Source organism: Lygodium microphyllum, chromosome 29 (genome assembly GCF_053477565.2).
Source record: "Lygodium microphyllum isolate KBCC chromosome 29, Lygodium_microphyllum_v1.1.10, whole genome shotgun sequence".
NCBI lineage: Eukaryota > Viridiplantae > Streptophyta > Polypodiopsida > Schizaeales > Lygodiaceae > Lygodium > Lygodium microphyllum.
Genome location: NC_141163.1, coordinates 49,049,965 through 49,070,367, shown reverse-complemented (window position 1 = coordinate 49,070,367; position 20,403 = coordinate 49,049,965). Strand labels below are relative to the sequence as shown.

General features: G+C 43.1%; 1 protein-coding gene across 1 annotated transcript; it reads right to left on the bottom strand.

The window, feature by feature from the left end:
• Nucleotides 1-387: 387 nt before the first annotated feature.
• Nucleotides 388-1,544, bottom strand: LOC148010598 (uncharacterized). Its single transcript, XM_087671296.1, has 2 exons — nucleotides 1,227-1,544; nucleotides 388-626 (listed from the first exon to the last, which is right to left on the bottom strand). The coding sequence occupies exons 1-2, from the start codon at nucleotides 1,440-1,442 to the stop codon at nucleotides 522-524; spliced, it is 321 nt and encodes a 106-aa protein (XP_087527422.1). The 5' UTR covers nucleotides 1,443-1,544; the 3' UTR covers nucleotides 388-521.
• Between the last annotated feature and the right edge of the window lie 18,859 nt (nucleotides 1,545-20,403).

Below are 20,403 nucleotides of genomic sequence, written 5' to 3'. Positions count from 1 at the left end.
TTTTTGTTTCATCGAATAAGTGGTTCTTGCCCGTACAATGCTTGATTAAAATACTGAAGTGTTTAACAATGTGCATTGCATACTTGGATTTTTTTCTGTACGCTACCTTACCGGGTAAACTTGATTTCGTCGCCACAACCATAATATTGTCGATGGCAAATTACAGTAGTGTTTAAGGTTGTCCATCCTAATCATTTCCACATTTTGCTGATTAGCTCGTGTGGGCGGTTTTCCACACGATTTAAGCGCTTCTTGATCTGGGACTTTATTCACGCTATTTTTATCTTCCACAGGCTACCAGGCTACCAGGCATCCGCGATTTGTGTTGTCCAAGATCAAGTTTAGTTCTATGAACAGTATTTGAAATGAAATGTATGCACTCAACGTTCTATTGAAGCTCCACAGGAAACTGACATATTGCAGTCATATGTAGTTTGCATGACATGCAGTTTTATTTAACAGCAGTTATAATGCCTCTTGGATTGAGGTTACCTAGCTGTAGATTCTTAATCGCATTTTTCTCAGAAATGCGCATTCGCAAGACTCCCGGGACAAAACCTTTTCCCTTCGTAGTCTGTCCTCCTTACCTTCAGCTTGTGTCTGTAGTTTGAGAGCCAGTTCTCTACCTGCATGCACCAATCAGGTGGTTCCAAAGAAGAAGAACAGACAGTATTAATTAGTAGACCATATTAAACAGAAATTTAAAGCCCCACTCAAAACAATCAATCATCGTGGAAAACTTAGAAGAGCTAAGAGTGCTGCCACACGCACGTTCAGTTTTTATTTGCATCCAAACGTAAAGGTGATTATATATTTGCATCCAAACGTAAAGGTGATTATATATTTAGTAAGTGCTGCCACACGCACGTTCAGTTTTTATTTGCATCGAAACGTAAAGGTGATTATATATTTAGTAAGTGAAAAAGAAAAAGGGCATGTCACACCTTGCAAAACTTAACCTATTTGATATGTAAAAGATTTAGTAGGTATGCGCGTGACTTCATTGTAAGTGCTACGTTGGAAACAGGATACATTCATTCAGCAGCCTCTTCAATCGGACGGGGATCGATCATGGACGTTCAGACTTACGATTCGGTCAATGACCATGCAGACTTTGTCAACTAATCTACTAATAATCTACTAGTCACCAAACAAAAATCTACTAATAACTAAACAAAAAGAAAAACTGGTCTCCAAACAGCCAATGATTGGTGTGCGCGACAAACCTGTGAGATTAAGAGCCCTGTTGCTGAGACAAGTTCTAGCTTTTGCTCCTTGTCGGCAAACGGGTACGCAATATGTTCGTCCACCCATTTTTGCATCACCTCTACAGCATGCTCTGGTAGAAATTTCCTCCGGCTATTCTTTGTACATTTGCGCTCTGTACGCGTCTCATCCGTGTTATTATCACAGAGCCTATCAATTCGGGAAGCAGTAAACATGGAAAGCTCATCACCCCTATGTATCTCTACAGTCGAAGTACGGGGTTTAATCTGTCTCGCAGCTATCTGGATCTGCTGGGGTTTAATCTCTCTCGCAGCTATCTGGACCTGCTCTGCGTGGATTCTTCGAACACTGCGATATGTTCTTCCTTTGGAAACCTTCTTCGTAGCACAGGTACCAGGTTCGCCTTGGTCATACGGAAGTGCGCCTGTAGTCGGATCAGCAGAAAGATCAGAAGGGAGCTGGGGAAAGGTCTTGGTGATCTTTGGAAGCTTACTATTGATCTTCGCGTTGGAAACTAAACTGTTGCTGCATTTGACATCGTCCAAAGTCTTATGGACTTTCATGGCTTCTTTGCCTGACGCAGAGTAGAGTTCTTGGATTGTCTCCAAGTGTCGATCACTGTTTAATGTATGCTGCTGCACCTCGTTTGGCAGCACAGTATATTCTGCCAGCAACGACCTCAACGTTTGCAAAGGTGCAGCTCGCTTCACTCGTTTCCTTCTCAGCTTCCTGTTCCCTGCAGGCCGTGCTAGACCAACTCCAGCTGATGAAGTCTCTCCACTGAAGGATCCACGTTGATCACTGCTTTGATCTCTGCTGTAGACCAAGGATTTGAAAGACTCTGCACGCATAAGCTTCTCGCAGAGGTTTAATGGTGTGCCAGATACTTGCACCACCGGTTCCATTTCTTGCAGAACATTTTCCATGAACAGGCCTAGCGGACTCTCCGGCTTAGGCGGAGTCTCTGATAGGTTCTGCGATCCTCCTTGCAGAATCTGGATAGGCTCAGGAATCTTAACTTCATGTTGATCTGCCAAGGGAAAAAGAGTAAAACTGTCTTTCAGACTATCTCCAATATTTTCCTCATAGGCTTCAGTACCATCATAATCACGGCTTCCAGGAAAATTCAGCATTAACCTGCTGCTGGCATGAACTTGAGATTCCGGAGGAAAATGAAGCAGAGCGAGCTCTGCAGTTTCTATCTGTTCTTGATTCTCAACTCTGATGTCTTGTCCGGTGCACGGAGCTTGAAAGCCGTTGTCACACTCCATTGCAAGAAGCGCGGATGCTATTTCAAATTCTTCGTTGCAAGTGTCTTGATGTTTAGGCTCTGATTGCATGATTTCCTGGGAAGGAGTATCAAAAGATTGGCAAATGTCTTCCATGAAGACAGCACAAGGATCGTATTCCAGATCCTTGAAGTAGCTCGTAATGTGTTCATTGCTGCTCAGTGAAGACGCTGCAGGATCATGAATGTACCTATTGTCAACAGCAAAGCCTGCTACATCTTTGTTGGAGGCAATATTATTGCTTTCGTCAGAGGTATGGTAGTCATCCAAGTTCCAAAAATGGCAGGGAGAGAAGTCGGGCTGCGTGCTCCTGTAGAGCACATCGAGGCCGCCAGCCACGGAGACACAATCTATGCAGGAGCCTGCGTATAACCCTTGGCAGTCTGGGAGATCGGGAAGCATCTCAAAGGTCTCTGGAGACACCGGTGAGGCATGAAATGTTGACAATGCCTGATCGGTATTGCGCTCGAAGGCATGACTAATTGATACTTCAGCATCTTCGGAGAAACTCTCTGCGCGGCTACATTCCTGCATCTTTAGTTGTTTCTTGTAACGGATAGTTAAGCTCGTGCCAGAAACAGTTTGGAGCTTGACCTTGCAGTATTCACCAGGGCTCTTCATGCAGTATTGAGAATGATGGCACAATGCCGAGTTAGGCAGCATCGTTGCATCTGGACATGACCAGAAAGCATTCATTGACGTCTCCTGAAGCGGTAATCCAACGGAAAACAAGAATGCAAAGACGGGGAGTGATCCGGCAGTCGTACCTGCTGATTAGAGGATTGCTGAAGGTAACTGGAAGCTACCACGGCCTGCGGTAAAGCCTGGAGGTATGTGCGAGGAAGCTGTAAACGAAGTCAGAGATTATTTCTCGCATAGTAGGAATTAGGATGTACTGTTAATGTACACAAGAATACAGAAGGCCATATTGATGAAAGCCATATTGTAATAGACTTGCAGAAACCTAGACATAAAAACTCGAGCGGATGAAGGCTTGGAGGTCGAATACCATTGCAGCTGCTGCGCAAACTCTGCTTTCTCAGCTGATGGTTTCTTTGATCGATCTTGATACGAGCAACCTGAAGAAATGCAGGATTATGAAGCACAAGAGAATGCAAGATTGTGCGGGAAAGTCTGGAAGAGATCAACAACTACGCTGGAGAATGGTTTGTCATCAACCGACGTCATCGCCACGTTCAAATGACTTATTTCAAATTATTCGGATTTGTCTCGCTAATATGCTTTTACCCTGAAAGCGACGCAAAACAGTTTAATGAAACGAGCCGAAACGGACGGTGACGATCATTCCCACGTAGGCCGAGATGCGCAGAGTTCCTCTCCTTCCCTGATTTCTATAAATGTTATGAAAATTGGAAGCCAATGAGAATACAGTGAGTTGGGTGTTGTCCGAAATTTGAATCTTCGGGTCCCACAAATGATGTATACATGCATCATCTCCAGAGTTTTTTTTAATAATGTGCTTTTCCATTCACATAAGTAAAGAAATGTTTACATCACCCTTTTAGGCGTTTCAGGCCATTAGCCATTAACCTACATACAAAACCTACATCACTCTGAAACCAAAGCGACTCCCTGGTTGTCGAGCTGAAGCTGGTTCTAATAAAGTCAAAAGGAGACCAATCATTGTGGGGGTAGGGTCCCAAAGCTATGACCAGAATCTTAAGCCTTTAGTAGCTAATGCTTTTGCAAGGGATCTATTGTGAAGCACAAGTGAGCCTGGAGGATCAAATGGAAAGGGATTAAGCCAAATTGATGAGCATAGGTCCGTGTCACCCTGCCTGCTAAATTTAGGAGACCAGTCAGATTGTGAGATGACAATTTGCTAGCTTCCTATTAAACTTTGGGTTGTTGCTAATTGCGGGATGTGAATCATTTTCTGGTAATTACAGACCACATCGGTCCAGATTGCCCCAATCCATGCTCGTTCAACTTCCTTGGACGCCATTATCCATGTCTTCAATATTACTAACCATGGCTGGTTGTCATTCAATCTTGTGAGTACTCTGAATGCCAGGTCAGGTGGCCTTGTCTGCAAGGGCTTCTATACCAACACCCCCTTCATCTCTTCTTGAGGTGATTAGGTCCCATGAGATTTGGTGCATTGCAGGGGCCTTCCTTCTTCTTCCACAAAAACTGTCTAAACATCTTTTCGATTTGCCCCCAGGTTGTCTTCCCAAACACAAAGAGGCATGCCATGTACAAAGTCTGTGAAGAGAGAACATTCTTGATCATGGTGATTCGCCCCACCAAAGACAAGGATGAATTCATCCATTTGACCACTTTCTGTTGGATCTTCTCCAGATACCATTTAAATCTTTGAATAGGAGTTATGCCAACCCCTATTGGAGCTCCAAGGTAACATACAATTTCCCCTGGCTTTACCAACTTAAAGCCATAATCAAGCATCCAATTTTGTGGGCCCCCCCAAAGTAAGAGGGACGAATTCGGTCTTGCTTCTGTTTATGACCAAAGAGGAGAGTAGTGCAAAGTCATTGAATGCACCCACATCAATTCATCCACTGATCTTTTCTTTGTAGCCACCAGAGATCCGCTATCATGTGCAAAGAACTGAGATGGTGAGCATGATCTGTCAGGCAAGGGCATCCCTCGGATAGTACCATCCCATACTTCTTGTGTATGTTGCGAAGGAGTGGGTTAGTAACTAATGCAAACAAAAGTGGGGCCACAGGGCACCCTTGGCAAATCGACCTCCTAAGAGAGAAAGGTCGGGTCACTGAACCATTAATGTTGATGGAGGCCGTAGCATTGGTGAACCAAGCAGTGATCATATTTGTGAAGATATCCCTAAATTTGAATGCTTCCATGACCTTCCTAATAAAATGCTAGTTGATTCGATCATATGCTTTGTCTAGATCGATGTTGATCTGCAGAACAAAATTAGACGTGTGTGTCAAGGCCAAGTCCACAGAGAATAGAAGATTTAACAGTGTATCCTGAATTTTCCTTCCATTCACAAACCCATACTGCCTCGGGTGTACAATCTTACCTATTAGGTTTTTGACTTGTGCTTTAGACATTATCTTATAGCCTAAATTACGCATGGTGAGTGGGCGCCAGTTGTTTACCTTATTTCTCATAGGAGACTTAGACACTAACTTGATTAGGCCTTGATTAATTTCTTAGGTGACGCATCCAAACTTCCGGATGTTGTTCATCATGTCCAATAGGTCTTCCCTGCGCGATGTCCAGAGGGCTTGGAAGAGCTCGGATGGCAGGCCGTCAAGGCCAGGAGCTTTGCCCTTCTTCATTTTGAAGATTGCTTGTTGGATTTCCTCCAGAGTGAACGGCATGTCTAAGGCAAGAGAGTCAGCTGGAGTAATGGGGATCACAACTCCTTCTAAGAATCTAGCAACCTGCTGGTCATAGTTAGGGGGTAGCTCAAGCTCCGCCCCTACTATGGACGACATATGCTTCTTGAAAAGTCTCGAGATGGTGTGCTCATGAGTGTGGAGTGTTCCATGTTCATCCTCAATCCCTGTCACTACAAGATATAGACCTTATACCGACGTTTAAAGCGACGAAAATACAAACAACAAAATTTGCCCCCGTCGTCGCAAAAAGCGTCGTTATTAACGATGCCATAGAAACGTTGCTAATAGCGACGCCAATAGCGACGCAACCAGTAAGTTTGCGACGAGCATAGTGACGGCAATAGCGACGCGAGCAGTAGATTTGCGACGCTAATAGCGACGGTAATAGGGATTAAAAAAATTTTGTGGCAGGGCAGCAAGCTGCTGCCCTGCCACATATAGCACTGTGTGCTGTATGAGAGCCATACAAAATAGTTTCTGCACTACTATATACAAAGCGCTTGCAAACAAAAAGAATGTATACTGAGATCATAAAATTGATACATGAAATAAATAAATGATCGCATAAAAAGCGATTGGTACAATCATGACAGGATATCACTAATACATAGAAAATGTCTACATAGATCAGGCGACTAAAAAATAAAGGTGTGTGAGCTCCAAGGATCCAAGGGCGAGCTACAAATCCTCGTCCCCCGAAAGCTCGTCCCGCCGCAAAGGAGCATCGAACGGATTCTGTAGAAAAAGAAACAACACATCAATCCATCATATAATAATGCATTCAAATATCTCATGGTAACTACGGACAAGAAAGATGAGTGACTTATATGGCCGCCGCATCTATACAATCGGTCGATCAATGCATTGAGACCGTGCCTCTCTGCATATCGAGTCTCAAGGCCTTGCGGATCGCGATTTGTAATGGAGTGCTCCAAAGAAAACAAAATGCTAACTGTTAGAAACATGATTGTCAGTACAAAGAATATTTTTAAAAAACAAACAAGAAAAACAAAAGACAAACTTATAAAGTCCTCCAAATATGTCCTGTGGTGGCCGCCACTCCCAAGATGATGAACCACTCCGGCCTTGAGTCGTGCCCTCACCGCCTCGCGCTGCTGACTCCAACGTCCTGGAGAATCTGTAGCCTCCTCCCTCAGTCGGCGCCAGTCGTCTGCACCTTGGGCTTTGCAGCCCCACTCTTGATTGCCTTGCGTGCGTCGGATCGTCTATGTGACATGTATGCACACATGCAATCCATCATCCAACCCGTAGAGAATCTATCTACTGCGACTGGCACCGGAAACTCCTCGTGCAAGGATGCTACTATGTAGTCCTTGCTCCCCTCCGGTATGTTCTTCCAATGATCTAAGACGTTGTACCGAAAAACTTGTTGGCACAATTCTCTCATGCGAGCCATCACCCTCCTCCCCTCATCATTCATGATGATGGCTCCTGATCTACTATCGACCAGATATCCATAACTCCTAAGATTCTGCCTAAGATGGGTCCTCTCCCATCTGCGTCCACGCTCCTGGACATATCCAGGAGACCCCTCTACATCCGGTGTACCGATGGGGGTAACCTCTCTCAGAGTGGCACCCAAAGGGGTGGCACCCAAAGGTGTGCCACCTGCTGACGGCTGCGCAAAAGACGGAGTAACTGGAGTAGACGTCCCCACAGGTATGACAAATCCTGGAGGTGACACAGCTCCAGCTAAACGACGAGACGGAGACACCACATCCGTGTCTCCACAGCAGCATCCCCCTGATCCCGATGCAGTCCCTCCCTCTGGCCCAAGTCGTGAGCGTCGAGATCATATGCTCGAAGCCAAAGCATCCAATCACGCTGAAGCAGATCTAGCAGAGCGCCCTGATGAAGAACGAGACAGCTCCTGGTCTGCCATCTCTCTAAATCTCGCGAGCTGGTCTGGAGACATGCGTGCGAAGATGTCCTGCAACTCCTCATCGCTCATCCCTCGACTCATCCTGAAAATGTCACCTGCACAGATAAAAAATGGTGTTAGAATAATCAATTTAAATTATACAAAGCACAGTAATATAAATCATTTAAAAAAAATCCCTCTTAAAATACATATCTTATGTACCTTTATAAGAGATTGGTCAACGAATTGAGTAAGTGGATGCTCTAAGTATGAAGTATCCTATGGTCCCATGTTAATCTCTTGACACAACTCCACATACACTGGAAGGTCGATAGATATGTCACCACAAAAGAATGAGTCCACCTCGTTCTCAAAAAATTCTTGGACTCCTGTATTTTCATCATTGTTAGTCGATGCTGGCTCCAAGCTTTCGACGGCCTCCACCCCTTGTAATATCGACCCCTCTATTTGCATATTATCTTCATCTATGCTCGGAACATCGCTTTGATCATATACTCTCGCACTTCGGGGAGTTGAAGGTATAACATACCACCATCGAGGTTATCGGGGGTTTGGATAGAAGATTACCTGTTCACAAACACGTACACAGCGAGTTCAATTGTGACATAAACCATGTCGTATTACAATTAGCAAGCAAATGACTCCATGCACCTGTTCACAATGGGCCGGCAACACAAAGGTGTCGCGCAAATCCGTCCATTTTTTTCGGAATCTATTTCGAGAAATCCCGATGGACCTCGTCGAACTGTTGCTCCAGCTCCTCAAAGTACCACTTTGAACCACTGCACATCGAATAGTATCATGGAGAAGCTACGGTAATCCACCGTAATAATACTTTGCAAGTTCCCAAAATACTCCATCTCATCCAAAACCCTATTCGGATCCGTTGCTCATCGTCGGCTCTCTTGCTCGAACCTTGCCATGACACCACAGTCCATTGTGGAGCGCATTTTGTCAATAGGCTCCATGCGAAAATGCCGTCCGCGCGACCACGCTGCACTATATATTTTGTACTGTACATTGAAACACTCAAATTAGATGTCGCATATAAAATTTAGATACGACAGATTCTAAACTCCTTATCACCTTTGGACTACATCCCCTCGAGAATTCCCACTCCTCCATTGAGACCTCTGTCCCTTCGTTGGATGCTGCGGTCAAGGCTCCATACAACCATCGTGTTGATATAAACCGCGGCATCTCCTCCATGCCTTCGGGATATCGAATTGGTCAATGACGCGTACTACATCGGAATTCAGCTCGCACTTCCTCTCGATCTTGCCTTGCAATCTGGTACTTGGCGAGCCACGTCTCCATGGAGGCATGGTGCAACATACAAAAGCGATTCACCTTCTCTTCCATTGAGGCATCCATTCTTTTTTCTATCCCATTTTCAACCACCACATCTCCAGTCAGTCTATCATCATCCTTCATCGTCCATAGCATTTCATTGTCTGGTTCTACCATTGGTAGCCATTGTGAAATATGCACTAACGCCTCTGACACCAACCAACCTTCGGCCATGCTACCTTCTGGCCGAGCTCGTTGTCGCACAAAGCCTTTCAGGGTTTTCATGAAGCGCTCCAGGAAGAACATCCATCGTGTATGGACAGGTCCAACAATCTCCACTTCGTCCACAAGATGCACAAGAAGGTGGATTTGTATCGTGAGCATGCTAGTGGGTAGGTATTTCTCAAAGAGACAGACCGTCTCCACTGCTCCCCGCCTCACGGATTCAATAGAGGACGTCTTAATCTCTTTCTATGAGATCCATTGCACCAAAGTCGACAACTTGTAAATGGCCCTGCGAATTTTTGGAGTAAGGCATCCTGCGATCGCGATCGGTAGGACAAACTGTCACAAATGAGAAAGCATTATGAATAATGGCCACTTTTCAAATTGCAAAATGCCCACACTAATTACAATCTATTCGTAGCACAAACCTGACATATCTTATGCCAATCATGGGATTTTAGCCCCGACAATTGGTCATCTTTAGAAAATGCGGACCTGAGAGAACGCATCATACCCGTCGGAGTGCGAATAGACTTGATTACTTGCTTCACAATGCGCTCTTCTTTAGTGGACAAAACCCAAGGAGCGCGAGGAAGCTGCACATGACCATCAGCACTCGGCTGCGGCCAAAGCGCCTCCATCTTACCTACCTCCTTCAAATCCATTCGTGCCCCTATAGTATCTCTCTTTCCTGTGATGTGGTCCCATAGCAAGCTGCCCACATTCTTGAAAATATGCATGGGATCCAACAAGTGGTTGACCTGTAAGTGGGTCCAATATGGCAACTCGTAGAAAACTGAGAACCGTCACATTCCATTTGGATGTGATTCCGGGTTGACCATTTTCAGCTCGTACCAGCTTACGGCGTTCATACGTGTTAGAGGTCGTCCAAGGAAACCTTCCCTGAGTTCATGATCCTCCGGCAAGAAAGTGGCGTGTCCTTGATATACCATCTTCTTCATGGTTCGTGACCTTCGGGAGTCTAACTGTGGCCCACACAATGGACATGCATGATAACCTGAGGTAACCAGACCTGTAAGGACACCATGACCTAGTGAATACTTGATTGAATGAGATAAAATATAGATATTACCAGCGAGAACGGAGGCCTGCTCACCTGAGCACTCTCCCAATCCCGAAAAGTCATTCATCGTCCACATGAGAATGGTTCGAATGTTGGCTGACCGCCGACCATCGCGCCTACTCATATCTTGCACAGTGACCCCCTCCTCCCACAAAATCTTAAGCTCATCGACTAATGGATGAAGATACACGTCCATATTTTTTACTTTGTAGCGGCCTGGGACGAGCAAGCTAAGGATGAGATGTCCTTTCTTCGTAGAAAGCCATGGAGGGATGTTGTAGTTGACAAGGACTATAGGCCACACACTGTAAGAAGTTGAGCGCAGACTGAATGGGTTCACACCATCCATTGCGAGACCGAGCCGAAGATTCCTTGGCTCTCGCGCAAAGCCTGGGAAGGTAGAGTCAATGTGGCTCCATGCGCGCGAATCCACTGATATTCGTTGAACTCCATCCGTAGACCTATTCTGCACATGCCACATTATCAAGCTTGCCATGCCGGACATACGAAACATGTGGTTTATGCGGGGGATGAGCGGAAAGTGTCTGAGAACTTTTTGAGGGATGGTTTGCCCTTGCAAGTCCTGTCGATACCTGTGAGCACCACACTTTGGACATGTCTCCATAGTCTCGTATTCTTCTCGAAACAGTATGCAATCGTTGATACATGCATGGATGTTATTGTAGTCCATGCCAAGCTTCCGTAAAACATGTCGTGCATCATCACGAGACTCAGGCATGGTATTTGCAGGTGGTAATATATGATATTTCAATAACCTGAAAAAAAACATAAAACACCTTGAAAAAGCACAAATGTTTGTAATAATAGTATCATTGATTATTAAGCCTATGTGCAAGGTACCTGAATAACTCGGTCACACTCGTATCGCTCCACCCGTATTTTGCTTGCACACTTAAGAGTGCAAGCAATGTCTTCAACCGAGATACTCGGTACCCATCATATAATGGTATGGATGCTTCCTCTCTAAGCGGATCAGATGTCTCGACATCCATGGGAATCAATGCATCGATCATTGCCTCCATCTCAGGCTCCAAGATTGTAGGTAGGTCTGGAAGGTTGTCTGTCTCCTCTAGCATTGACGGTATAGATTGGCCTTGCGAGTGGTAGATTGGCTCCTGCACTCCATCCATCGCACGCCCACGAACTCTTCTAATTGGTCGCAAAGGGTGCACTCCCCCTTGGGACGAGACATCACCTCCCTGGATAGAAAATTTGCCAACAAGACCCAATCTTATTGTGTATGATTTTCAATTAGCTTGCGAGTACAATGCATGATTAATATTAACTTCAAATTACCGTTTGCTGAAAATCCACAATCGCCTGATCAATGATCTCAGATTGAAACTCGCCAAATCATCGTACGTGTTCTATAGACAATCGGCATTTTCGTCTAATTACCAACTTGCATTGAGAGCAAGGACATGGGACACGTTGATAAAGATACGCCTCACGATCTTGAATAATAAGACCTTTTTCGTTTTCCATCTTATCTACATTACAACAAACGAGGCTCAAATGGATAGCTTTATGGAGATGTATGTCAAGTTGCAAGTTGACCATAAGCTCTTGCTTGAGAGGTTTTAGCCTCTACAAGAGCTTGAGAAGCAAATTTTGTAAAACATTGAGGTTGGTATTGATGCATCCATGGTGTTGAAATCTAAACTTCAAGATATAAGAAATGCTTTACTGATTGATGTAAAGAATGCATTGGACATAGTAGTTGAGAGATTTATTGATGTTATATCTCGGCCATATACCATGCTCAAGGATTTGTTTGTCCCGGTAGATAATTATTCATTATTGAAAAAAAAAAAGCATTGGTTCATAGGTTCATGAGTCGAAGACTAATGTTTGGACTTGACTAAAAGATTGGATAATGCCTTAGATGCTAAAAGGAAAAGTGATGAATATGTTACTTCATCATTGCAACAAAAAGATTGGTGACAAGGATGCTATGATTAATGAAGTTCTTCACGAGGTGAATATAGAGTTGAAGGGATGGAACACGATTCTTCTTTGGGATTTAATGGTGATAAGTCAATTATTGAGGTGTCTTCTTGTACAACCATTATACCTTATATACCAGCTACGGTCTCTAGGTTATGTACTTTGAGTATCTTAGAGGGACTCTACTAGGATTACTTATACAACTGCACTAGAGGGCTTTGAGTATAAGTAATCCATTTATGAGCATAATTGAGGATCTCTTAGTCTAATAATAAATCAGTCTCAACAAAAAGCATCTTAGAAATGTGGTTTTTTTGTCCTAGGTCCATGTATTAAAATTAACGCCATCTATGAAATTTATCAACTATAGTAATAAAATTTGTTTCAATCAATTCTACTCATAGTCATAACATTTGAAGAAAATATCCTATGCTCAATTTAAGGGATTCTTCTTCTATAGCAATACTTTTGGGTTCATTTTGATGAAGTACCATAATGACCATTAGCTAGGGTATCATTTTCTTTTAGTCCTTCAGTTGACTAGTTGGCATGATTTCTAATTTGTTATGCCTATAAAGTTAATACAAAAACAATGAATTATGCATATCACAATTAGATCCCCTACTTGGACATTATGAAGGATATGACCAATTTTAAGCCATCTTAAAGAGTCACCAATGTACGTGGCCCATGGCAAAGCACATTGCATACCATTATCGATAAGTCTATTATCGTGCATCTTAAATCTCCTAATTAGACTTTATAAAGTGTATGACTAATTTTTAGCCCTCTTAAGGAGTCGATGTAATGGTACCCATAAAAAAAGCAAAGTGGATACCATTACCATAATCATGGATATGTTATCGTTCCAATATATGTTATCTTTCTCTTTCTCTCGCATTTCCTCTCCCTCTCACAATATATCCTAACACTCTCCAAAAGCAAAAGGGAGAGGGAGAGAGAGAATGCACTCTCCCTCCCTCTCCCTCTCTTTCTCTTTCTCTCCCTCTCTCATTTCCTCCCCCTCCCTCTCCCTCTCCCTCTCTTTCTCTTTCTCTCCCTCTCCCTCTCCCTCTCCCTCTCTTTCTCTCTTTCTCTCTCATTTCCTCTTCTAAACAAGCAAAAAAGAAAGTGATTTAAACCTTTAACGAGCAAAAGGGAGAGGGAGAGAGAGAATGCACTCTCCCTCCCTCTCCCTCTCCCTCTCTTTCTCTTTCTCTTTCTCTCCCTCTCTCATTTCCTCCCCCTTCCTCTCCCTCTCCCTCTCTTTCTCTTTCTCTCCCTCTCTCTCCCTCTCCCTCTCCCTCTCTTTCTCTCTTTCTCTCTCATTTCCTCTCCTAAACAAGCAAAAAAGAAAGTGATTTAAACATTAAACAAGCAAAAGGGAGAGGGAGAGAGAGAATGCACTCTCCCTCCCTCTCCCTCCCTCTCCCTCTCTTTCTCTTTCTCTCCCTCTCTCATTTCCTCCCTCTCCCTCTCCCTCTCCCTCTCTTTCTCTCTCATTTCCTCTCCTAAACAAGCAAAAAAGAAAGTGATTTAAACCTTAAACAAGCAAAAGGGAGAGGGAGAGAGAGAATGCACTCTCCCTCCCTCCCCCTCTCTTTCTCTTTCTCTCCCTCTCTCATTTCCTCCCCCTTCCTCTCCCTCTCCCTCTCTTTCTCTTTCTCTCCCTCCCTCTCCCTCTCCCTCTCTTTCTCTCTCATTTCCTCTCCTAAACAAGCAAAAGAGAAAGTGATTTAAACCTTAAATAAGCAAAAGAAAGAGAGAGGGAGACTCACCGATGAGATATGGCGAGTGTGGGGCGGCTCCTCTTTGCGATGAAGGCTCCTCCTCTCCTTCGCGAACAACGGCGGCAGCGGCAAGTCTTCTTCCTCTCCTTCTCTCACGACAGTCGCTCTCTCCCTCGCTCTCGCTCTCAAAACATAAAACGTGAAAACGCAAAATAAAGCCGCGCTCGATTTCGGCCCGCTTTTTTCCCTGTGGAGCATCGCTATTGGCGTCAATAGCGACGCAAATAGCGACGCCGATACCCACCATCGCTACTAGCTCAAATCCTTGTAGTGTGTGATGGTCTCTCTGGTCTACTTTTTGCTCTAAGTGATGAGAAGAAAGCATTAGGTGCGTCGCCAAACCTTTCCCATTGGCCCCTGAGTGGGGTTTTGGTAGTCTGGAGTGAGTAGTCCTCCCGTGTTTTCAAGAACTGCTATGTTTGCCTTAGATGGCTCTGAGAGGTGAGGTCTCCAGGGGCCATTGCTAGAACCCACAGGAGGTGTTCTCTAGCATTTACAATAGCTTGGATGTCCCTCCGCCTTCTCGCTGCGATCATTCGACCATGCTCTTTCGCAGTTTTGATGGTAGCGTTCCAACATTTTTGCCTTCTGAACTCCAGTGCTAGCGAGGAGTCTCGGACCATCTCCTAGGACTCTTGCAGTCTATCCATAAAGGCTTTATCCTTTAGAAATGATGTGTTGAAACGAAATGGCGGCGGGCCATTCTGCATGTGTCCTATCAGGACAAGATGGCAAGAGATTAGAATCGAAAGGTGGTCAAAAGCTGTTTTCCACTTAGCATGTGGTATCTAATTCTCCCACACATCCAACCATGCACCATGAGTGGCATAAAATCTATCAAGCCTGCATGCATGCCACGTGGTGCCCACTGGGCGATTATGCCAAGTGTAGGGAACTTCAGTTGTGCCTAAGGCAAGTGTGGCCACATCTCTCAGCTCGCACGAGGTCTCAAACATGCGCTATGCTTCCAGCTCCTCTTGGAGCATCCACCGTGTGCCATGAGAGTAGTCTGTGGGGAGGGCCATCATATTTCAGTCTCCAGCTAAGAGTGCAGGCACATCCCCAATATGCTCCTTCATTAGTCGCCACTGCTTAGTACGCTAGGTAGAGTTGTTGGCCGCATACACATCAACGAGTATGAGTTCTGCATTAATGGCATCTACTTTGGCTGCCACCACGCTTCCATCTCTGAGCTTCCATTCGTGTTGAGGTTTGAGTGAGTTGTGTATTAACAAGATAGTACCACCTTTGCCTCTGCCTCTGAGGTCGTGCATGATAATGAAATCATTGATAGACATAGTGCTGGCAGCCTCCTCATCCATTTTCACTTCCTGTAATGCTATCACATGCGGTTTGTATTTTCTGATTATTCCATAGCACACTTGTTTGCACAAGTCTGAACTAAAACCTCTTACATTCTAGGAGATCACTTTCAGTCTAGGTGACCACTTGCTCTATTCAGCACAATACATCAGGGGGGTCCATAAATTTGTGGTCATCGATGGGAGCATAGAAGTTGTGATCCACCAGGCTGACGAGCAAGCTACTTAATGGAAGGTTTTCCATTCTTCTTGTTGTTGCCCTTCTTATTTGGCAATAATTTCTCCTTATTTTGTGTTGAGGCATGATTGATGGGTTTTGGTGCCGCCTTCGAGGAACTAGGCTTATCCCTGCCAGGAGCCTGGGCACCAACAGGGGACTCACCCTGCTTTTTCTTCCCTTTGTCAGGGATTGGACTTGAAGCTTTCCCTTTGTTGTCTGTTTGCGACTGAGCATTGGGGTTTTGGGGTGAGCTATCCTTCTTTTCCTCCTCGCTTTTTTCCTCAGCATGGCATTGGGGGCACATTTTGGCGAAGTGCTCGCTCCCACGACACAAGTAGCATGAGTCGAGGAATGCCGAGAACTTAAGTGCAAGGGTGATCTCCATTCTTGACACATCTTGTAGCTGGAGAAACTCCAGTGGTGGGTTCCTGCTGTCCCACAGGATACAGAACCGATGGTCATTGCGGAGGAGTTCCCATGCATTTGTAGCGGTTGGGGTGTAAAGCACCTTTCCAAGTGATGAGGCAATGGAAGCCAGTTCTCCGTCCAACCAAGGAGGTAGATCCATAACATTAACCCAGACAGGGCATTTATGAAGAAGTACTCCTTTGGGGGGGAATGTGGACAACCACGGCAGTGTGTAGACAAGGTTACCACGATAACCGACGGACAAGGCAAGAAGCCAATCCCGCTCTAACTTGGTGGCAAGGATGACAAGATAGAATCCTTGTCCAACAAAGCAGAATTGGAGAAGGGTGGCCTTACCTTGGTATGTGCCTTCAAACCATCGAGTGAACTCTTCCTCCGTCAGGGGTCTCCCTAGAAAGTACAGGTAAGCAATAGTAGAAAGTAGATCAGAATACCTTTGCTTGATCTTGTCAAAGGATAGGGAGACGTTTGCTTTGTGGAATTTGGCTCCTTGTTCGATCTTGGCCTTGCAATCAACGCTTCTTCTGGACTAATCGAAGCACAGTGTCCTCTCCACTTCCACCATATCCACCACATTGGATTTCAAAGGATGTCTGTAATCTTGCTTCTCATTCTACAGGTCTGACCTCATGCCCTCAGTTCGTTTGCGTTTTGTAGGTCCTTCTTGCATGCATGCATGGTCAACACGTGTCACATTCTTGCGCCATGATGAGGCAGGCGATGTGGTACCAAGTGTCTTGAAGATGAAAGGGAGTGCGAGTTCTCTCTCTCTCTCTCTCTCTCTCTCTCTCTCTCTCTCTCTCTCTCTCTCTCTCTCTCTCTCTCTCTTTGTTCAAGCCTTATCCTCATCTCCAGAGTTGAACGTGTAAATGGAAAATATGCTTCGATGGGCATTTGCAAATTTTACATTGTGTCCATGTTCACGAAAATTGTTCGAGGTGTGGCACACGCTCTTGACATTGTCCCTTAAGAGTCATAACCTCATGTCATAAGATGATAGCTATACTAAGAGTAATAGATAGTCCAAAAGAGTGTGAATTAATAGACAGTATTACGTGGTACTCAATGCATTTGGCATTGAGCCCTTCTGCCATATGATGGAGCTGCTCGTCCATGTGAGAGTTTCTTGATGCAAGTTCATAACCTATGTCCATCTCCTCCACATTTAGGACTAGACTCAATGTGAACAGAGATCACCATTAAATGTATTTGTCTTTAAGAAACTTTGAGAAACTTTCATAAAGGATTTCTCGAGATATAGTTTAGGCTTGATCGTGTTAATATCGATCTTCCACTCAGTATATATCAATGAGTGCCACATCCCCATATATTGTGTTTTTGTGCATTCAACATTGTACTAGTCTAAGTTGCCAAAGCTCTCGATGTTCAAATTATGTTCCTTATATCAACCTCCCATGAACTCTCTTGCTACATGAAACATGCTTTCAAACTTGAATGTGAAGTACTAAGAGAACACCTACGTGAAGCATTGAGAGATTCTAAGTGCCAAGTGCCTAGTTTACGACTGATGACAACATGCTTTTCTTGTTGAGCACCATAGCACCAAGTAACAAGGAGGGTTTGGAATGTTTCCTTTTGTCTCCCTTTCATTCTTGAATGGATCTATCTAATGACTAAGTAATGTGTCCTATAGTCCTACCCAAGATAATCTGGTTTATCAATATGGTACAAGCTTCAATGAATTATTTTCCCATCTTTAGCACATTAGGTTACCCATTATAGCTAATGGCCTATTATCAAGAAGTAGTAGAAAGTAAACCATAGGTAAAACCATGAAAGACATCATCTCTAGATATTCTTTATTCACTCCATCACTCTCATCCTACCACTCTTTATATTATACATCCACCTCTTTGTGCATGCATGTATAAGACCTAAGATAAAATTTATAGGACCCCTATAATTCCATTGATTGTAAACAAATGGGCAAGCATGAAGAATAGAATTTAATGGGTAAATTTGTGCCAAAAAACCTTGATTTTAAGTATTTTAGGATGAATTTTTATCCAAAATCCCAATTTCTAACATATATGTGTGCTATCTTTTATGGTTTGGAGCCTTACAATTAAGCCTTAATACCATGAAGGTTGTTTTACGGTCAAGTTTTCCCCTATGTTTTTCTTTTATAGAACTCCTTACATAGCATACCACACTAGTGTCGATTGCAAGTAAGAATGCACTTATTCCTCTCTCTCTCTCTCTCTCTCTCTCTCTCTCTCTCTCTCTCTCTCTCTCTCTCTCTCTCTTGCTTTCCCTTCCTCCTCTAGTGTGTGTGTTCTTACATTGACTCAACAACATCATAGACGATGAAAACATAGAGTCTCCTCCCCCCTTGGATAGCAACATCTCGAGGCATTGTAGCATGTTGTGCACTATAGAAGTGAGTAGACTTCTTCTGTCATCATCTTTAGTTGTTCTAGTAGCAAGAGTAGTTTTAATGCCTATTGTTATTGCTAGCAATGATAGCAACAATAGGCATTCATCACACAAAGAGTTGCAGTAGGCTGTCCTCTTGAATAGTTTTTAGTAGCAATATGTGGCACAAATTTTAACTACTAATGGTGCATCATTAGTCAGCAAGTATGGTTATTTGTTTCATAGTGTAGAGCTATTGTTAGTGGTAGTAAAGTAGCACAAATCCAAGTGCATACTCAATAGAAACACATAGTTTATGTAGTGGATAGTAGAAGCACTACTTTTAACAATGTAAAAGAGAGCATTTTATAGTACTATTGTGTTAAAGACACTACCATTGTTGATATGCTAAAGAGCATTTGGAGTTCACCATGGATAGTATAACTACTAGTCTATAGTGACTCCTATTAATGTTACATAAAGGTCATTAGGGACTGCCATTGCTACTACATTGAAGGCCACTATTAATCAAAGAGTTGCTTGTTTGATCATACATTAGTAGAAGGCAACATCATTATCACAATAACCTAATAGGTGACTCAAGATTGAAAAATGAAAATAGTAGTACAAGCCAACTACTACAAGCTATGAAGGAGATACCTGTGAGATTTGAAATGGAAAATACATGCAAATTTAACTTGTATATCAGCCCTCGCCCTATCACAATGCTAATCAATATAATCTTCAACCTATCTACATCAATATGCGCATTGATATAAGCATCATATAAGGCATTAGAATAAATTTTAATAAATAATGATGCAAATATCAACTCTTTTTCTTCTGGACCCAAGAAACTATATCGATGAACATATTGATGGATACAAAGAAGAAACGGTTAGCAAGGGTCTAGCCCTTTGTAGGGGGAAAATTCTTACTGATATTTATACCTATTATCATATCAGACATGACTACATGTTTGGCATATATGCATATTACAAAAAGGTTTAAATTTACATTTCAAGATTAGTACATCAATATAACTAAAGTTATTTTGCAACTATCGTATATATAGATGCATATGATATACATGAAAACTTAATAATTTATATATAAAGTTGTGCACATGGAGCTCTCTCTCCACGAAGGGTTAACTATGATGGGATGCAAGGATTCCCATATGAAGATTTATACATGGTACATGGGGTGAGAGAGTCCCTCCCAATTGACACTTCAACTCTGGATGGTTCCATGCATAGACCAACTCACAAGTTTTGATAGACAAGCAACAACCATTAAGAAAAAATTAACTCCCTTTTGGGCCTTTTAGCCCCTCCTCTCTCTTCCTTAAAACAAGGAACAACTGAGAGAAGAGTATTACAATTATCATCTTCTCTCTCCTCTTTTTCAATCCCATTTGGACTTTTTAATATTATCCACAAAGAACTTTCTCAAATTGCTTCTCTCTCCTCATTCAATAGGTCCTTTTCAATCAAATTTTATATTCATATAAAGATTTGTTATGGGGGTATGGTCCTTACTGCTTGATTTTCAATGCAACTAATTAGTAGATGTGGAGTAATTCATTTTTAATAAAAAATAAGAAAAATGGTTTTTTTAAGTTACATTTAAAACTTTTGGAGATTTTTTATATTTTATATTTTGGTTAAGAAACAAACATATTAGTTTATTTTCTTAACTTTCATAAACATATTTGAAGGTAAATTTGAATTTTTTGAAATCCAAAAAATCTTGGATGTCCCTTCTATCTAAGCAATTTTGCTCCATTCCACTACTTTCTTATTGCTCTACTATGACCTCTTCTCTGTGTCTATCCAATCTATCTTTATATACTGAACTACCCATTCACCTTAATCTCTCTTTTTCACCATCAATCAATAATATCTAATCTATGCAATTCAACTCT